At 35.7% G+C, this 21,803-nt stretch overlaps 1 protein-coding gene across 1 annotated transcript in view; it reads left to right on the forward strand.

Annotated features, from left to right (window-relative positions):
• Positions 1–21,803, forward strand: part of si:ch211-266k8.4 (TBC1 domain family member 9) — a 43,349-nt gene that overhangs the window by 16,841 nt on the left and 4,705 nt on the right. The window contains exons 11-14 of the mRNA XM_051884883.1: positions 10,717–10,821; positions 12,474–12,649; positions 12,880–12,992; positions 16,614–16,808. Of these exons, the coding sequence (XP_051740843.1) occupies positions 10,717–10,821; positions 12,474–12,649; positions 12,880–12,992; positions 16,614–16,808 (589 nt within the window). The remainder of the gene's footprint in view (positions 1–10,716; positions 10,822–12,473; positions 12,650–12,879; positions 12,993–16,613; positions 16,809–21,803) is intronic.

The following is a 21,803-nucleotide window of genomic DNA, read 5'->3' on the forward strand; positions in this document are numbered from 1 at the left end:
AAAGCCCATGGATTTCATCAAAATTATCTTAATTTGTGTTCCGAAGATGAACGAAGGTCTTACAGGTTTGGAACGACATGAGGGTGAGTAATTAATGACAGAATTTTCATTTTTGGGTGAACCAACCCTTTAAGCACTCAAAACAGTTCTTTCAGTGAACAATTCATCCTGACTGGTTCAGTACGGTAACTTAAGAGTCTTTTTGATCATTTAAAGAACCAGTTCATAAGAATCATTTATTTGTGAAACAGACTACACAAGTCAAGCAGACATATTTTCTTGACATTATTTTGTGATACACTGTCTTGTATCTTTTTATAATCACAAATAAATTCAGACTTGTGGGGCCTGGAACAATTTGCAACACCAATAAGTGTTTTCAATACCTTTTTGAGCACCCCCTGACGATGACTCTGGCCTTTGGGATGGTAGAGTGCTGACTGAAAAGCCTTATAAAGCGGCGATCAAAACCGTTTATGTTGTGTTTTAGCCGTGAATCTGCTTCTCTGGTCACCTTGAGCAGGGCCCTGTGCCTGGGCAAACACAATAGTCAGCCATTTCGCCTCTAATCCTGTAAAATGAGATGATTAAGTCAGCCCTTCATTGCATTTGACTGTTCTGTCCCTGAGCGTGTTCTGCTGAAGGCTAATATTTTCTGTAACCTGAGTGCTCCCGCTGGACCGGCTTAATCAAATAACCGCCCAGCGCTTGTTCAGAAGATGTGAAACAGACAATGACCAACACAAGCCTTCTCATTCTGGGCGGCACACAGTTGATGAGCGTGAAGAGATGGCTTCATTGCATCTAGTCAAAATTGGGCTGTGTGGCTTAGGCCTGGGCTTAGCCAGGTCAGAAAGGTGAAATTCTTCCGACCCTCTTGAGTAAAGCCTTATGTTGGTTATAAATCCACTAATGACAGAAAGCTTTCCTGGACCTTCAGTATCAGGCCACCCATCATCCAGTTTGAACCATGTCATGTGTCTCCTGAACTTCTATTCGCTGAGGGTTAGAGGTTTATCTTGAGGTTGTGCACTTGTGATTGAAGGTGGTTTCCATGTGATGGACAGATTCAGTCTTTTATGAACTGGAGGATATTAATTTTTCTTAAAATATATTAATATCTTATATTAATTTTTCTTAAAGGTGTTTTTTTTTATGTCATGCAGTAAAACCTAAATGTGTTTGTTTTTCCAAAAGTCTGTTTTACCATTTATAGGATTGTGCAATATTTAAAAAAAAAAAAAAGATCCAATATTTTAAAAGCCTATATGTTATGTGTCTTATGGAGCCTAAATGTAACAACTGTAATCTCTTGATATACTGTAAAATGATAATATTTAGTATCTGTTTAGTTGTTTAAAACAAAGTCTAAATTGAAATAATCATTAAGTGATCAGTTTAGATTTTCAGATTGAATTTTCCTTTTGCTTGGGGTTTCAGGGTGGTTGTCAAGTGGTTGTCAGGGTTTTCTGGGTCGTTTCTAGGGTGTGGCTACTTTAGGTGTTGGCTCAGCATTTATATGAATTTCTGTGACATTTCTTGGCAGTTGTTAGGGTTTTATTGGTAGTTGCTAGGGCATTGCTAGGTAGTTGCAAGGATTTTCTGGGTGGTTTTTAGGGTGTTGCTACTGTAAGTGTTGGCTTAACATTTTAATGGATTTCTATTACATTTCTTGGCAGTTGTTAGGGTTTTATTGGTGGTTGCTAGGGCGTTGCTAGGTAGTTGCAAGGATTTTCTGGGTGGTTTTTAGGGTGTTGCTACTGTAAGTGTTGGCTCAGCATTTTAATGGATTTCTATTACATTTCTTGGCAGTTGTTAGGGTTTTATTGGTGGTTGCTAGGTCGTTGCTAAGTGGTTGCAAGGATTTTCTGGGTGGTTACTAGGGTGTTGCTAGAGTATTCTCATGAATTTCTAAGCAGTGAATAGGGTTTTCTGGGTGGTTGTTAGAGCGTTGCCAAGTGGTTGATAGAATGTTTTGGATGGTTGCTAAGGAATTGATAGGTGATTTCAGTAAACGGTCCCGTATCATACCATTTCTAGCATATGTTTGCTTGCATCACTAATGGATGTTTTAAGCAGGTTCATCTCCCATTGGTTGAACAAACGGAAAGTCCCGCACCCAGCTCACGCCATTGGTTGAGTCGTTGTTGTTGTTGTTGGGCAAACAGCAATGTTTTTATAGTGACATTTTGGGTAAATTACCCTACAAATATCTTGCATAGAGCTGTCTCTGCAGGAAAACTTTTTTTTTTTTTTTCTCTCAATGTTGAAAGCTAAATCCTGTCTTTGGCTGTTTCCGTCTGGATTTGCAATATATATAAGAGCTCTTCGGCAATTTTATTTAAGAAAAGGACTTGAGTGAATCTGGGACGCAACTTGAAAGTGAAATGCATAACAACCTAGTAATTTAAAGTGAAGGGAAAAGCCAAACCGCAAAGGAATTAACAGACACGCTATGCTGGACTTCAGTAGGTTTATGCTACTGTGACTCATATCCATTGGGATATTTTTATACCCTCCCATTAAAACTAACAAGGGCTTGTTCCACTCAGAGTGCACTGATTTAAAGATGCTCTAGTCTTTTGTAACTGTGTCCAGTATCTACAGACAGCTTTTGATATGTGATTGTTTGTAATTATTTACAGTCAGAGTATCCTAAATTGAATTTCTTTAAAAAAATTTAATTAATCAAATGACAGCCCTATCATGAACACAAGCAAAATGGGTAAAATCCAGACTTTCACTATAGAAATGCTAGAAATATATAATCATCTCCAGCACACTTTTCTTCATGTTCCTAAAGTCCAGTTGAGAGTTTGGCCCCTGACCTGCGATCAGGCTTAAAGGCCCATTTAAAAGTTGAGTCCTGATTGAGGGAATGTGGTGGAGTTTAAGCTCAGTGTCAGCAGGTCAGTAAGTTCCTCCCACTCTTTCCTAATTGATGCGTTCAAATCAACTCGTAAATGATCTATCACTCCACGTGGATTAAAAGAGCGGACTGTGCGCATATATTTAGAAACTGATCGATTGAGTTCAGTGCATTTTTTTTTTATTTTATATCAACTTTTCTATTAATAGTATGTTGCAGAGTTTTATCATCATTACTTACTTTAAATTTAGAGTTGATTTTTTTTCTGAAGGAAATGAGTGAGTATTAACACTCAGTTCCTTCTGAAAGGCTAGAACAGATGCAGCAAATGCATTGTACTCATGGCTGGAGTGACGTCCATGAACGCCATGGTGAGAATGAAAGACCAGTATCAAGTGGTTCTTCTATGTCTCGCCTTTGCATTTTGACCCTGCAGTGATTGATATTCCTAAGGCTTTGATAGATGACTATCTTTCAAAGATGATTCAGGACTGATTGATGGCTGGAAAGCACAATGCAGTGGTAGGCCTCCCTCCACAACTCCTCCTTTATTCCCCTTCGTGACCTTCTTACCTGCCCCTGGAAAGACATGCTTTGAGAGTGAAGACATGTGGGAAACCATGTAAAGCTAATTAAAGACTGCATGTGGTTGTTGCATGGCACTTGCTGCTATTTTGGTAACTATATGGGTCATTGACGAATAAGGTTTTTAAAAGTGTAAAAGAAACATAATGAAGATATAATTAATTTTGAAGTTTTATTAAGTGTTAACAATGAGATTGTGGTTTTTATAATCAATTAACACTGCTTTTGTCATTTTTTACAAGATGGACAAAATTTGTCACCAAAAAAGTCATTCGGTTTAACCAAAATTTTGGTTTTACCGAATGACACTTTTGGTTATACCGAATGACGGTATTTTCAAACATTGTTAACAGGCTGATATCTAGCTAGCTAGCTAGCAAAAGGACAATCAAACATTTTATATTTAGTACAAGTTTTTAAAATATTACAACATTTTCCATGTTTTATAGCGGTTGTACCGAATGACCTGATGTTTCGGGGAGTTTATGAGCAAGTGAAAACAGTAATTTTTTAAATAGTTTAAAGAGAGTTAGTTACTTTGCTTCACGACCATGTGGTCCTTTGCAGGTGTCTGAATGATGTCACATCCTGTCACATGATATTGACCGCATGACTGGATCCAAAATGTTCCCTTTATATCGGTTAATCCGAATGACATCAGTGAAATGCATTTTTCCGGACATTCTTTCTCATAACAAAGCAACGACTTCTACACATAATTTTAATACCATTTTGCACTATGTTGATATATGATGTTATAAAATCATGCCAGAATAAAAAAATATATACATTTATTACATTTTAAGATATTTTAATCACAAATGAACTGGCTGTATTGGTCTTTGGACGGTTAAACCGAATGACCTTTTGACACTTCAGAATCTTTAAAATACCTTTATATGTAGCAAAATATAATAAAAACCTTTTGGATTCAATAAAAGAGATCTAGTTGTACTACCTTACATAATTGGATGTCATATCTTTGTTTTTTATTATCATTAAGGCCTTTGGACAAAAAAATGACCCGTCACGTCATTGACCCATTATTTACATATATGTAAATAATATGAAATGACAAAGATATGACATGATATGAACAAAGATATGACATCCAAAGTATGTAAGATGTCATATCTTTGTTTTTTATTATTATTAAGGCCTGTCAATGACCCGTCACATCATTGACTCATTATTTACACACACACACACACACACATATATATATATATATATATATATATATATATATAATACATTTATATTATACATTTTATTTATTTACATATAAAATATGTCAGTTTTAATAGGGCATATGATTGTTGCGTGGCACTTGTTGCTGTTTGGTAATTTTACTTTATTGTTTTTATGAAAAAATTTAGGCATTTTGTGTAAAAAATATATTTATATTATGCAATTTATTTACTTATTATTTATTTACATTTATAAGTTGTTTATTTATTTAAAGTAGTAAAAAAATAGTAACAAAATACTTTTTATTTATATAAAAGATGTGATTGGTGACCTAGAAATAGTGCAGAATTTGAAATATTTCTTAATCATTCATGCCGTAATGTTTCTCCCTAATATTGGAATATAGCCCAGGATTTGTCCAAACAGAAGGAGCACGGTTAATCAGTGTGAAGATGCTTCGGTTTTGTGTTTTACTGTCTGCCAAACTTCCTCATTTCCGCTTAAATCTCTTTAATATCCTTAAAGGTCGGTCTGAATTGCGTCAGCAGCACACATGATGACATCTCTGTCAGAAACAGATGGTTTACCAGTAAATATTTTCCTGTCAATTAGCCACAATCAAATCTAAAGCCTGAAGGAAGTGGATAATTTTACAGTCCGTCTTTTAAAGGAATAGTGATGAATTTTGATAAATGTTTCAGCTGTTTTGTTCAACGAAAGTCAGTGGCATCCAAAACAACATTGATTGGACCTCATTGACTTTCATTGTATCGACTTCCCCAAAAAATATCTTCTGTTGTGTGCCACAGAAAAAAGAAAGTCATACAGGGTGGGAATGACATGAGGGTAAGTAACTGATGACAGAATTGTTGTTTTGGGTGAACTATCCTTTAAAGTAAGCATGTATTGTACATGAATGAAACTTATTTTCGGTGTCATGAGTCTCCCATCTTAGTTAATGACTTCCTGTAATCACATGTCCCACAGCTGTACCATAAATCTCATCAAAGGGAGAGCAGGACATTACAGAAGTTAAATCACCAGCATGTTACCTTTACTTTGCGGAGGTGCAGGTCTTTTAATGTTAAGTCTTCTAAGTGGTGGTCTCTTTACTTGACTGTTTTTTTTATTGTGATTGATTGTTTGGCTACAAGTTCAAAAGTCAGCCCATTTCCTTTGTATTCGCATACATAAGCTACCGTATTGTGTTCCTTGGCTCCATCTCAGGACTTTTACCATTGTCATTGTTAGGCTCCATGTTATCTGTTTTCCTGCGGCGCAATATTTTGGCATGTGCAAACTACACACATAATGTTACACCAAATAACTTGGAGAAACAGCCGAATTAAAAACTGATTCTTTGGCGTTTTGTTTGAACTTGTTTAGATGTGTGTTGTTTGCTTGAAGGTTTACAGGAAATCCGTCAAAGAAACTCTGGTCCTCAAGGTATAAAGGTAAAGGGAAAAAATTCAACTTTTTCTTATTAAACTTTTTCTGGTGCATGAGAACTTGGAGTCACCTCCCTCCAGGTGTAATGATTGTGAGTTATGGGAGTTTTAATGGGAATTTATGGGAACAGGAAGCTTTGAAGTTGGATCTTGGACACTGATAAGACATCCTGCATGTTCGCACTGCTTCCATGAGCGTGATTTAAAGGGTTAGTTCACCCAAAAATGAAAATAATGTCATTAATTACTCACCCTCATGTTGTTCCACACCCGTAAGACCTTAGTTAATCTTCAGAACACAAATTAAGATATTTTTGTTGAAATCCGATGGGTCAGTGAGGCCTGCATTCACAGCAATGACATTTCCTCTCTCAAGATTCATAAAGGTACTAAAAACATATTTAAATCAGTTCATGTAAGTTCAGTGGTTCAATATTAATATTATAAAGCGACGAGAATATTTTTGGTGCACCAAAAAAAACAAAATAACGACTTATATAGTGATGGCCGATTTCAAAACACTGCTTCAGGAAGCTTCAGAGCGTTATGAATCTTTTGTGTCGAATCATGATTCGGATCGCGTGTCAAACTGCCAAACTGCTGAAATCACGTGACTTTGGCGCTCCGAACCGCTGATTCGACACAAAAGATTCATAACGCTCCGAAGCTTCATGAAGCAGTGTTTTAAAATCGGCCATCACTATATAAGTCGTTATTTTGTTTTTTTGGCGCACCAAAAATATTCTCGTCGTTTTATAATATTAATATTGAACCACTGAACTCACATGAACTGATTTAAATATGTTTTTAGTACATTAATGGATCTTGAGAGAGGAAATGTCATTATTAATAATGTCATTATGGAATGTCATTAATATAATGTATTATTATAAATGTCATTATGTCATAATTAATGACATTATTTTCATTTTTGTATGGACTAACCCTTTAAGCATGATTATGATCCTTGTGGAAATATAGACCCACTTTATTTACTTTATGCATTTAATTTTGCATTTATTTATTAATTTATTTATTTTTCAGTTATTATTTTGTATTCATATTTATGTAATTTCTAAAGATTGCTTTTAGGTCAAAATGTTCTATTTTTGTTGATTTTTATTGTTTTTTGCCTTATGTAATATAAGCTTAAGGTAATGTGTTCCCTATTCAGTAACATTACAGGTGAGAGTTTTTAATTTAATATAATTTAATTTAATTTAATTTAATTAGTTTTTAGTGATTATATAGAGGGTTTAAATGGAGACTACACTGAAGAAAAATATAAAAGGAACAAAAATATTGTGGAAAAAAAGAAATGTAAACCTGCAAGTAAAAACAAGTTTTAGTATTTTTAATATAAGTAAAGTCATAACATACAATGCAAAAATGCCCCCCCAAAAAAGTATTTTCACAAGTGGAATCCGTTTTAAACCCCACTTTACTATACTATACTATTTTTATACTTTTATTTAGTTCATTCTCTTTGAATACTTGTGCATTAAAAGAGATCCGGTCTTTATGAAGCAGGGGCTGGCTTCCAGAAGGAAACTTCAGGTTTAATCTTGGTCTTGCAGAGTTCCTGTGCACAGACGCCATAGTTACCGGTTGCCAGGCCAACATTGTTGCTGTTTGTGCGTCAGAGGAAGTGGCAGATATCAGTTTCAGAGCAGGAATATGCTGCCACTGCTGATCCATGCTGACCTGAACCCCTGCACTGATTGGCACACTGAACCAAACATGACATGCACAAGCAGATTGTGACGGTAGCAGAGCTCATCTGGTGGATCCACAACCAATGCGAATGATGTAATTTGTTGCATAAGGCTCTTGAAATTCAGAACGTCACAATTTTTTACAAATTCAAATCAAAAGACTTGTTCTCTTTGTTAGATAATGTGCTCTTTTTATTCTGCATCTCCCTCGGGGGTCTTTAATTTGAGTAATTGGGAGAAATTTGTGGATTGGCAGTTTTTTCTTTTTTTCTGATGTATATTTATTTTGCAGATTTTCTTTGTACTTCTGATTGATGACATGGAATATTACCCGTTTTTCCCCCACGGTATCTAAAATCTTGTATTAGATAACATTATAATAGAAATAAAATTATATATTTTATTATATATTATACATTTTTTTTGTCAAATCAAAATGCATAATGCATAAGATATTAAGACTTAACTGCATTTTGTTCAATTTATCCTTAAAGGGGACCTATAATGCCCCTTTTCACAAGATGTAATATAAGTCTCTGGTGTCCCCAGAATGTGTCTGAAGTTTCAGCTCAAAATAACACAGATAATTTATTATCGCTTGTCAAATTTGCCCCTATTTGAGGGTGAGCAAAAACACGCCATTTTTGTATGTGTCCCTTTAAATGCAAACGAGCTGCTGCTCCCGGGCCCCTTTCCAGAAGAGGGCGGAGCTTTAACAGAGGGCGGTTGCTCAACAACAACAAAGCTGGAGAATCTCACGCAGCCAAAAATGGCGATTGTCAGTAACGCTGTTCAGCCTTACATTGTTCAAACCGGAGTCAGACACTGATGGAGAGACTCAGGAAGAAGTTACAACTTTTAAAATGCATCTGAACATTTCTGAATGGTTAGTGAATAAATTTATGTAGTTGCTGTGGAGTTGATTCAACTCATTGACTAGCATGTGCCGACAAATCCAGCGTTGAATTGACCCTCATTTGTGAAGCAGTCTGGCGTAAAATGACAACACTCTACTACAACAACTCTTTCTCCTCTCTAAAGCAGCCCAACATGGCCTTTGTTGCGTGTTTTCGGGGGCAGGGTTTATGTAAATTTTAGGGATAGTGATGTCACTAACCCAGGAAGAAGCATGTTGTAGTCCCTACCAGGCGTTTGTTGTAGTCCTTACATAGCAAATTCTATAAAAGAAAATATCTCCCTTTGCTTTGAACTTTGAGCGTCGCAACTTTGCAGATGTTGTTTATGCTCTAACAGCAACATTACATACTAACTAAAGTTTAAAAAATAAATCATAATTAACCACCCCTTTAACCACATATGTAAGATATGCTGCTGCTGCATAAATAGCGTAAACTGAACTGATGTTGTCTGTATACGCTGCTTTTAAAATGTCTTCTCATAATACAATGGCAGCACACACATACACAACAAACATGTGTATCGACGACACTAATGCGTCAGCTATCATGTTTGCACAACCTTTTTAACCCAGAAAGGTGGCCTTTTTCCGCATCTGATAGAGTACAATAGCCGCCTGGTTATCAGTTGAGATTCGAGAGGAAAGCTGCTTTTCAGCATCACTTAAAGCTGGGCGTTTTGTTCTTCAAAGTCCGTATGTGTCCGTAAGAGAGAGAGAGGGCTGGAGGAAGTGTGCAAGCATAGACGAGTTTAACAAATCTAGCTGTTAATAAGACTTTATCCTAGCCTTCTGCCAACTTTCTCTTTTATTGTTCTCAAATGGAAACTCTTTCTTGAACCCTTTTGTTGTTATCGGATATTTAGCATTTATTTGTATTTGTTCTCATCTGCATTCACACTCCACAATTGGTGACGCCAATTGTAGAAGAAAATACAATGCGCATTCTTTCTATCAAACGGCACAAAAATGATGGGATTACCCATCATTGTCTCAGAATATCCCTGTCATTATTGCATTAGAGCCACAGGATAAACCTTTATTTTGCATAATCTGCTAATCTGTTTGGCTCCTGCTCTTTGAAACCGATGCCAGTGGGTTGACCGAGGTGACATGGTCCATTAACTTTCATCCCCTACAAAATTATACCTATGAATCTCTACAAGGGAAACCCCAAGAATTTAGCCTAAAGCCTTTGGAATTGTTTCAATAGCTCCTCTCTGACATGTTTTTGCTGTACATCATTTAAAAATCCACCAGAAAATTAATGCAAATGAGTAAATGAAAAGACTTTCATGTGTCCCTATAGTCCCTCAGGTGCTTTAGGGAGGCAGGGTGAGCTCTGGTACCTTCCAGTGTTTTCTCATTATGCTCCTGAACATGTCAGAACTTGTCTTTATGAGATCCACTGCAAACTAAAGTGTTTAAACTGCCGCTGATTGAGATTGATTGTGAAATTACGGCTCTCTCCAAAGCTCAGGATTAAGGTTTAATTGTAGTTGCGAAGTGCTTCAAATGTATCTTTAGACTTTTTGTATAGTTAAAACTGCGACACAAACATTTACTACTATATAATTTGCGATGAGTTGGCGGGTGTCTGCTGTATTTTTTTGCTTTGCTTGTGTCTTTTAGTGGGATAGAAAAGCTTACATACGAAAAAAAAAAATGCTTTCTTCACAACACTTAAGACAAAGGCACTACAAGAAATTTATTTTATTTATATAACTATTTATTTTGTATTTTATTTATTTTATATAACTATTTTTATTTACTACTGTTATTTATTTTTATTTGCTATATTTTTTTTACTATGTTATATTTTATTTATATAACTTTTTATTTTATTATTTTATTTTAATTTATTTTATTTTATCTTATTTTATTTTATTTTATTTTATTTTATTTTATTTTATTTAATTTTATTTTTGGCCTACCAGATGTTTCAAATACATGTTACATATAAAAATTTCTGTTTCACATATGTCTTTGCAGAGAAAGTGAAAAAAGAAAGCGCAAAAGGGTGTACGAGTTCTCTCAGCGATGGACAACAAGATGTAAAACCTTCACAAGAAGATGCCAAGAACACTTCCAAGAAAGGTGAGCCAGTTCATAGAGATTATTTATGAGTAATTTAGGCAGGTCTGGACCATCACGCTGTTAATCTAATGGGTCATTGCTACGAGAGATACAGTGTCATAACGAAAATGCGCCAGAACCTTGAGATGGAACCCTGCCGTATCATCCATGAATTTATAACGCCCCTTGGATCCAATCACATAGCACGAGTTAATACTATTGGCAGAAAGCCCAGAAAAAATAAAATCAAGACAATAGGCTAAAACCTTTGACACACTGTACTTCAGGTCACGATTCACGCTTTCAATGTCAAGCGAATTACACTCGAGTACAGAACGTATCAACCAACTGTACCCTGTCACCTACCCGATTCAAAACCACCAAAACAGACGCTTTGAAATACAATACAGCCCACATTTCCTTGTTCTGTTGATGAGATTACAGGGGACAGGCAGAATCCCTAGTGGCATATGTGGCTGACATCGATATCTGTTCTCCAGCACACAGCCTGCATTAGCTAGAGCAGGCCGGCAGCACCTGTGTAAATGTGATAGAGTCTGATAACATTCACTTTTGTGCTGTGGGCGCGTTTGTGGTGTGATGTTTGTTTGTACCTAGAAATATACCGCAACTTGCAGAAGTTCACCCATTGACCCGTTGGTACTACTTTTTAAATGTATTTACAAAAGTGGTTACATTTAAAAGTGGTTTTAAAATACTTTTTAATTCCAGTTTAATGTGCAAAGACAACTATAAAGTGCATGCTACAAGACAAGCACCCACTCACATTTTCCAGAGAAAGTATAAATATATTAAATATAGTTATTTTTGCAGTGTGTGTGTATATATATGTGTGTATATATATATATATATATATATATATATATATATATATATATATATATGTGTATATATATGGTTCTCAAATTTGATTGGCTCAGAGTCGTGCGATATTCCCCCAATATCAGCACTGGAACTGCTTAACCGTTTGTATCACTCCGCTTGCAGATCAGAATCACAAGCGTGCCTATATATACATGCATATTTAACATATACTGCACTTCCATGTGGGTTTTTTTCTAGTGGCCCAGGTGGGCCAGTACAGCTTTTTACCTGCCCTGCTAAAATGCACAAAAAAGTTATTATTTTCATTGTTTTTGACCCATGTAAGTTTGTAAACGGCGCTTTAAGATTTTTAGGTAGGTTTACAGAAATTGAATAATGAAACACTGCACAGTCTTCACTCCATAAATTATAAATTAAATATAGATTAATCCTTATTAAAGCTACAAAAGTGATTCATTCAAGAGCAGTGAGTGATTTTTTTTTTTTTTTTTTTTTTTTTTTCTCTGTGTTTTGTTTTTTGATTAACATTAATGACAGCAGCAGGTTTATTAGGCTGCTGTCACTTTAAGACCTGATGCACATGACGCAGATAGTATGACACACCCTGTTTTCTCACAACTCTGTTCATTTAGCACTCATTTAAGACTCATGTTTGAGGATACTCAACAAAACAGGAATTTTGTCATAATTTTGTGTTTTTGTTCGTTCAAGCGTGAAAGAGAACTCTATCGTATAAACACATACTGCACTTTTGCGTAACAAGTCTCTCATGATCTGTGATTCTTAAAACTTTAAGATTTTTTTTTTTTTTTTTTTGTAATCCCCAGAAGCTTCAGGCTCCAGCGCTAAGAATGTTTTTACACGACTGCTGAAAGTGGCTCAGCATTACCTTTTGGAATCAGGCAAGTACAGTGCAGCTGCCAAATCTTCTCCTGCCAAGAAGAGCCCTGCCCTCGGCCGCCTCCCCAAAGCAAGAATCTCTACCTCTTTCAATCAGGCACAGGTGCACCTGCTTTTATTTTTATGACCACCTTTATATAAAAATAAACCACATTTTTTTGTCCTTAAACACAGCTTCTGCATCATTTGAAATCGAAAATGACAATGTGGTAGCAGCAACTCCACTGTCTGTATCAGATTTCTGAAAAAAAGATTTTTGACACCTTACTTTTTTTTTGCTATGCGATACATTTATCCTATATACATATTCAGTCTAAGAATTATGTGATTCAGGTTCGAACCAGGAGGAGTAGTAGTAGACGACGTTCCCAGAATTCCACTCTGGGTGGGGTCAAGAAGGAGCGACTCCCTTCTCAAGATTCAGATGGAGGTGCTACTGAAGACAGGTGTGTGAAAGAAATGGAGACAAGATGCTAGACAGATGGACAGAGAGTCAAAAATCTGTCCCCTTTTGTCTTTAAAAAGATTTTGTTAATTGGTACGTTTTTATTGACTACAATTCTTCTGCCTCAGAACTGTTAAATATAACACACTTGAAGATTAATGGGATACTTCCAAAAATGAAAATCTGGTCATTTACTCATGCTCAAATTGTTACAAAACCCCTAACTTTCTTTTATCTTTGCAACACAAAAATACTTTTTCGATGGAATTACAATGAATATGGATATGCCACTTAAATACAAAATGAAGAAATCATTACCAATGTATTTATTAAAACATAAAATTGTAAGCTCATAAATCACTTTTTTTTTTAAATGATAAATAAATATTCTTATTCTTATTTTAATTTTAATAATTTTATTTAATGCATGTTTAGAAATAAATAATTTTTAAATGAAACATTACAATTTTATAAAGCATTTCCTTTATCCATTTAATGAACAGACATTATTCAATAAAAACGAATCCTGATAAAATCCTGAAATCCATCCCAGTTTATAGCAGGTTTCTAGGAGAATTAGCTATACCCAGTTTTTGCATCCTTTTTGAAGCTTGAAAGCTTTAGTCCTCATTAATTGTAATTGCATGGAAAAAAACAGCCAGCACATTCTTCAAAATATCTTTATATTGCACAGAAGAAATAAAGTCATACAGGTTTGGAACGAGATGAGGAAGTAAATGAATAAATCATAAAAGAATTTTTATTTATCGGTGAATCTCTTTAACACTATTCAGGTAGTTAAAGTAAAGTGAATGTCACCAATCAGGTCCTTGCATTTTTGTTATTTTCTTCATCATCATAGAGTGACATTTATGGCTTTGCACTTTTGTCTGAGCAAGAATGAATCTTGTTCTGGAGCTTTAACTGTATGAGAAAATGCTTCTGGCTAGTTGAAGTAGTTTTGCGTGTCTAACTCACCTGTTTGCATGTGAGTGTATCTGATTATCTTTGTGCAGGAAATTCAAGTTCATGTGCACGTCACTCCGTTTTATTATGAGGGCTTGGGTTCATACAGAACATTGCTAAGATGCCTTGATATAGGGCACACTTAAAGGTGGATGGTGTGTTTCATAATTTGTTGCTTTAGTTCAATCATGACAACTCTCTGAAGATTTTTAGCATAGTAATGGATATGACAATGTTAATGTATTTGGTCTTGGCGGAATAGATCTGCTTCGCTGCTGCTGTAGATTATTGATGTTGTTGTAGATTATTGCTGCTGCAGAGCAAGTACAGGAATTTGCTACTGCCAATACATACACTGATACGCTGCTGCGAGTAAGGCATAATGCTGCTGCACAAATAGCATATATCAATAACCCTAGCAGATCTATACAGGTGGAGCTGGCGAAGGTGGAGGGTTTTAGAGGAACTCTGAAGCGCACTGCAAACTGCTAAAGTGAATGCTAACTAGCCATTTAAATGTGTGAGCAACAGGCTCATTGGCTGCAGAAGTGACATAAACCAATCAGCTTGTGCCAAGTAGTTAATGCTGTAATTATCATCAGCCTGCTCCATCTAGAGTTTCATGACAGAACTATGTATATATTTCGATTTAAAATGGTTGAATCCATATTTCGAGGTGGCTGCATCCAATGTAGTGTCCCATTGTTCCACAAAGTTTGAAATAATTGTAAAATTCAGCATTTGAACACCCTGGTTGTTTTTCTATATTGCAAACCTTTCCCCTGAAAAAAGGTTTGATAAACATGCCTACAATAGTATACCTGTCATTCCCAGCAGCTCCTGCATTAGTGTCAGTAGAATGATCCTTGAGACCGAATGGGGTCGCTGAGGGTCAGCGAATGGATTTTCTAATTTGACATGATGAGGAAATAATGGGGCTGTTTCTCTGTGTGTGTCCAAACACCCAGCTCAGGTTTTCATCACTTCACCCTGATCCCAGAAAACCAGGCCTAAATGCCTGGAGCACAGGCTGTGTTGAAATACAGATATTCATTGACAAGTCATGGAAGTTTTAGAGTAGTTAGAAAATCCAGATTTGCATAAATATGGTATTAGAAATGATGTTGAAAAACTCAAAGCTTTGTACAAAAGATACTCTAACACAGTATTTTGCATCAAATTAGGTAGCAAATGCTAGTTATAAAAAAGCATTGTAATCTTATAACAAGATACATTTAATTAAGAAGCAAATTGCATAAGGTATTTAGACTTGTTTTCAGCTAAAATATCTTGAATTAAAGGATTAGTTCACCCAAAGATGAAAATAATGTCATTAATTACTCACCCTCATGTCGTTCCACACCCATAAGACCTTCGTTCATCTTCAGAACACAAATTAAGATATTTTTGATAAAATTCGATGGCTCAGTGAGGCCTGCATTGCCAGCAAGATAATTAACACTTTCAAATGCCCAGAAAGGTACTTAAGTAATATTTAAAACAGTTCATGTGACTACAGTGGTTCTACCTTAATGTTATGAAGCGCCGAGAATACTTTTTGTGCAACAAAAAACAACAACAAAATAACGACTTTATTCAATAATATTTAGTGATGGGCGATTTCAAAACACTGCTTCATGAAGCTTCGAAGCTTTACGAATCTTTTGTTTTTGAATCAGTGTATCAAACCGCCAAAGTCACATGATTTCAGTAAAGAGGCTTCGTTACGTCACAAGTGTTTCAAAATTTCAATGGTTCACCACTGGGGGGCGTGACTTTAGCAGTTTGATACACGCTCCGAACCACTGATTTGAAACAAAAGATTCATAAATCTTTGAATCTTCATGAAGCAGTGTTTTGAAATTGCCCATCACTAGATATTGTTGAATAAAGTCGTTATTTTGTTTTTTTTGGCGCACAAAAAGTATTCTCGTCGCTTCATAACATTGAGATTGAACCACTGTAGTCACATGAATTGTTTTAAATATGTCTTTAGTAGCTTTCCGGGCATCTGAAAGTGTTAATTATCTTGCTGTCAATGGAGGCCTTACTGAGCCATCGGATTTTATCAAAAATATCTTAATTTGTGTTCTGAAGATGAACGAAGGTCTTATGGGTGTGGAACGACACAAAATAAAAAAAAAAGTAATTAATGACAGAATTTAAATTTTTGGGTGAACTAACCCTTTAATGATTATTTACAGAAAAAATACATACAAACATCTGCTTTATTTAAACAGTAATGTTCAGTGAATGTAGTCTGTACTAATTGTTAGTCAATAGCAATTTCCATACTAATGTGTTGAACTTTGTCTAGTCATCTGTTACGCAGTCGTGATGATCACTAGTGTAGCTATGCTGTGTTTTGTGATGCAGTAAGTGTAATTTTATGAGGGTGTGTGTGTGTTTGTGTGATTACAGTAAACAGGGTGTATCATTCAGGACTGCAGGTGTAAATCAGTGTGTGTATCGTGTCCTGTTACTTCAGTGTAAAAATCATCCAGTTAGAAGCAAAAGGAAGTGGAATGGTCTCATTATTTGTTTGCAGATGCAATAAAATAAATACATTTAAAGTCTGCTTATATGTCCACATACATTTTGGAGTCACAGTATGTCCCTGAGTGAGTTTTAAGTACTGATTTCTGACTCTTCACAGCTCCAGCTCTTCAGTCTGGCGGGTGAGGTCAGGGCCCGTGGGTAAAGTGGCTCGCAGAAGGAGTCGAGGTCAATCCGGACGAGGAACTTCCCTCCTGCTGAAGAATCGCAGCTCTAGATCTCAGCAAACACCAGCTCAAACATTTGTGCAGCCTGAGAACAGCAAGAATGATGACTGTCAAGAAACCCAAAGCAGGTACTTAATCATTTACATTCAAGATTAATACATCTTTGCTTTGTGTAGGCGCAGTGAAGACATTTGATCTTCTATTATAAACATTTGCTCTGCAATAATTAATGTGTTTTAACATTCTTTCTCCTTTGGGATCGGATTAAACTGACAGGTGGCCACGTCGGTTTGGTTTGGCAGGTTTTTGTACTCGTTGAGGACGAGTTGGTTGTAATGATAGTTTAATCTGGGCCGAATCCCCCACATTGAAAGTGATTAATGCGACCGTATGGATTCTCTACAGTGGAGAAGGATTTAAATGAAAGCACAGGGAACCATGAAAGGTGAAACTTTAATGGAAGTTTTAGGGGCTTTTTTTTTTTTTTTACCACTTTTGAGTGGCATACCTGTGGATTAGTTTGATCTCAACGAGGAAGTCATTTTTTGTAAGAAATAATGTCAGGGCTTGTACATACTGTGTAGTGTATTATATTATATTAAAAAATAAAAAAAATAAAATAAAAAATACAAGACAAAAAAATAGCTGAATTTATTAAAATGACCCAGTTCAAAAGTTTGTGAACCATTGATTCTTAATACTGTGTGTGGTTACCTGGATGATCTACGACTGTTTGTTTGTTTTGTGATGGTTGTTCATGAGTCCCTTGTTTGTTCTGAGCAGTTAAACTGAGCTCTGTTCTTCAGAAAAATCCTCCAGGTCCTGCAGATTCTTCAGTTTTCAAGGATTTTTTGCATATTTGAACCCTTTACAACAGTGACTGAATGATTTTGAGATCCATCTTTTCACACTGAGGACAACTGAGGGACTCAAACACAACTTTTAAAAAAGGTTCAAACATTCACTGATGCTCCAGAAGGAAACACGATGCATTAAGAGTCGGGGGGTGAAAACTTTTGAACAGGATGAAGATGTACAAATTTTTCTTATTTCGTTTAAATATCAATTTTTTTCATTTAGTACTGCCCTTTGGAAGCAACAGAAGATACTTGGGTCATTTTAATAAATTCAGCTATTTTTTTGTCTTATGGATTATATGTAAACATCTTTTATGTAAAATATCTTACTCAGGACAGTACTAAATGAAAAATAACATGCATTTTGTATTATCGCCCTTATTTTGTTACAATTTTGCACATTTTCACAAATTCTGCAAGTGGTTCACGTACTTTTTCTTGCAACTGTATATATATATATATAATTTATAATCAGCCAGTAATAGATATTTGTTAAAAAACACTAACAATTTTATATTTATCTATACTAATAATATATAATATAATCTTAAGCAAATCTCAAAATAATCTATTTTTCTTATTGTACATTATAATGTTGTTTCCTAAATTTGCATTTAAATTTTATTTTATTTTTTTATTTTTTTTATTATTATTTATTTTATTTTATTGGTGCATCAATATATTTATCAGAATTCCCACCTTGAAAAATTCATCCATGCTTACACTGAGCAGACCTGCGTTGACTTTGTCAATGGAAAAAATTGGGATGACAAAGATAGCTTATGAGCACAAAAATAAATTGTTATTATGCCTGCTTTTTTGGGCCCTGACTGTGTCACCGTTTTACATCCAGCATCTTTACCCTCTGGGATCAAGCAGAAAAGCTGCAGGTGTGGTGGAAAAATGAAGCAGAAGCGTTGATCTCCGGTCAGTTATGTCAGCAGGCTGTATTTAAACCCTCAGGCCCCCAGAGGCCAATGTCCTGCCATTTCCACCTGCCCCCTTCTATGGAAGGAGCTGACACCGGAGCAGATGAGTCACACCAGCTATGAAAACAAGCATCTGGCCTTTTAACTTTTAACATTCACCTCCCCGGTGCTTTTGCACTGTCCTTTGTAGCACTTGTAATGATGTCAGGGAAGACCTTGAAACTTTCCTTGACTGGGACTTGAAAGTTGTCACAAAGGTCGTTCTCTTAAAGTCACCATGAAATCAAAATTGCAGTATTTATTATAAATAATTTATCTGTGTACATCATTTTATAAATTCATGTGCTCTCGTAATTTTTAATCAAAATAACTTCCCCTTCCTTTTGCAATGACTTCTCTGATAACGTGTTTACTGGTGTGAGGGCGGAGCAACCTGTCACTCACATGAGATTGACCAATAGCAAACCACAACCATCCAATCAATTCCCAATGGACAAAATCAAGTCCCACCCTACATTTTTTCTTGTTCAAGAAGCCATTTCATTCGGATATACATCACAATAGGGAAAAAAAAAAAACTTTTGCAACTTCCGCTTCACGTCGACTTTGTGTCTGTGTGTGTGTTTAACAAACATGTTTTTCCTTTAGTTTCAGCATCACCTTCTGAGAATGTTAATCCTCCCGTGAACCAATAATGCAGTTAATACAAGGTTCAAAATGAGTTTCCTGAATCCTTGCCAGGAACATCTTAATTGCTACTTCGAAGCATAAAAGTGGTCTAACTACATTTTTCTTTTTTCACATTCATAGAGGATCATGCGAAGAGAAACTTTTATGCAGGCTCGGTTTTCTTCCAGTAAGTTTCTGGTTTTATAAAAAAAAAAAAAATGCCTTTGTGACACATAAAATGTAAACACAATGAAACTCTGAAGTCTGAAGGTTTCCTTTTGGCTTCAGAGGTGTCCAATAACCGCATACAATTTGTTTTGTTAAACTGCTTCACTTGGTTTTGTTTGCTTTGTTTTGCTTTTATCTTGTTTTGAATGTTTACTTTTGTTTTTTTGTTTACTTCCTTTTAAACTTTTTATTTTTTACTTTGTTTTTGCTTTATTCTGCTTTTTGTTTCTTTTTGTTTTCTTTTAAGCATTTTATTATTAATTATGTTCAGTAATTTTAAATTAAATATTTTATTTATTTCTTTAAATGTTGGAGGAATTTAAAGAGTTAGTTCACCCAAAAATGAAGATTCTGTCATTAATTACTCACCCTCATGTCGTTCCACACCCATAAGACCTTTGTTCATCTTCAGAACACAAATTAAGATATTTTTGATGAAATCCGATGGCTCAGTGAGGCCTACATTGACAGCAAGATAGTTAACACTTTCAGATGCTCAGAAAGCTACTAAAGACATATTTAAAACAGTTCATGTGACTACAATGGTTCAAGTTAACGATGAGAATACTTTTTGTGCGCTAAAAAAAACTAAATAATGACTTTATTCAACAATATCTAGTGATGGGCGATTTCAAAACACTGCTTCATGAAGCTTCGAAGCTTTACAAATATTTTGTTTTGAATCAGTGGTTCAGGACGTCTATCAAACTGCCAAAGTCACGTGAACCATTGAAATTTCATAATGAAGCCTCGTTTACTGTAATCACGTGACTTTCGCAGTTTGATACACACTCCAAACTACTGATTTGAAACAAAAGATTTGTACATCTCCATGAAGCAGTGTTTTGAAATCGCCCGTCACTAGATATTGTTGAATAAAGTCGTTATTTTGTTTTTTTGGCACACAAAAAGTATTCTCGTCACTTCATAACATTAAGGTTGAACCACTGTAGTCACATGAACTGTTTTAAATATGTCTTTAGTACCTTTCTGGGCATCTGAAAGTGTTAATTATCTTGCTAGCAATTGAGGCCTCACTGAGCCATCGCATTTTATCAAAAATATCTTAATTTGTGTTCTGAAGATGAACGAAGGTCTTACGAGTGTGGAACGACATGAGGGTGAGTAATTAATGACAGAATTTTCATCTTTGGGTGAACTAACCCTTTAAGTTCATTTAAATTGTAGTATATAAAATATACTTTATATTTTCCACTTTTCCCACTTCTGCTTTTTTCCATTGGTAAACTGTTCCACACACTACAAGTACAAGTAGTTTATCAGAGGGTAACTACTACTTTTTTCCTTCTTTGAAGTTAACAATGCTTCTAGTGGAAAGTTTTTTTTATTTTTATTTTTTTTTTATTTTTTAGTGTTTTTTTTTCCCCATCACAGCTCACTATCTTCACAAACCTGGCTGGATCTGTGGTGTGGCTCTTTTCCTAATCTTGTGATTACCAGACGTCCCACCTCTGAAAAGAGCCAGAGTGAGGGAGGGTATGGGAAAATCCTCTGTCCCTGTATGCCATGTGTGCGTCACGCTCCGAACGAACAGCAAAGACATGTGATCCTATGCCCAGTGTTTGATCTTCCTCTTCTGTATCTGGTTTCCAGAGGCTCCCAGGGGGAAGGATTACAGCATATCTGGCAACCCTGACAATGTATTGATGGGATACATAGGTTGAAATACAGCACACAATTGTCTATGCGTGTAGGTTCGTGCCGGGCTGTTGGATAGGGGTGTGATAGCCTTTGCCATTCGCTCAGGTGCGATAGTTGCGTAACAACAGTGAGTGTAAGTAGGAAAGTTGATCAGGGAACTGCTGATCTTATCTGATCACATAGAGATTCAAGTGACTGTGTTGGTGGCTGTGCTATAGATATTGCATAAACAACACTGAGGAAAGATGTGGTAGGATCAAATCCCAAGGGAAGTGCGTGTCGTATGAACTCCCATGATTAACAGCACAGAGCCAGAGTGGCGTTTACTTATTTATAGGTTAGCTCCTGATTTCCCAGCATCACCCTGCTGTTTAGAAGTCTGTGTCTGTCCCAGCAGAGCAGGTCATTGGGGAATTTTTTTCCATCTTGTTCGAAACCCGAGTCCGTGTGAAGTTTTTAAAGTTTATGGTCACTCATTTGTTTTAAATATAACTTAGACAGGTAAGTAATAGTTTAGCTCTCTTCCAAAGACTAGCAGCCATTAACTTCTCGAATGATTAGAAATCAGGCGACAACTTAAAATGCACAGGTCACTTGACTATTTTATTCCAATAGAGTTTGACATTAGCATGTTGCTAAGATAACAACACAATACTGTAGTAAACATAATTACTGCACAGTTAATAGCTGTTAATATGCACAATTTCAGACACATGTCCAGTATATTGAGTGAAAGTAAGTTTTTGGGTCTAAATTGAAAATGTTTTATTGATACTTT

Source organism: Ctenopharyngodon idella, chromosome 24, assembly GCF_019924925.1.
Source record: "Ctenopharyngodon idella isolate HZGC_01 chromosome 24, HZGC01, whole genome shotgun sequence".
NCBI classification, from domain to species: domain Eukaryota; kingdom Metazoa; phylum Chordata; class Actinopteri; order Cypriniformes; family Xenocyprididae; genus Ctenopharyngodon; species Ctenopharyngodon idella.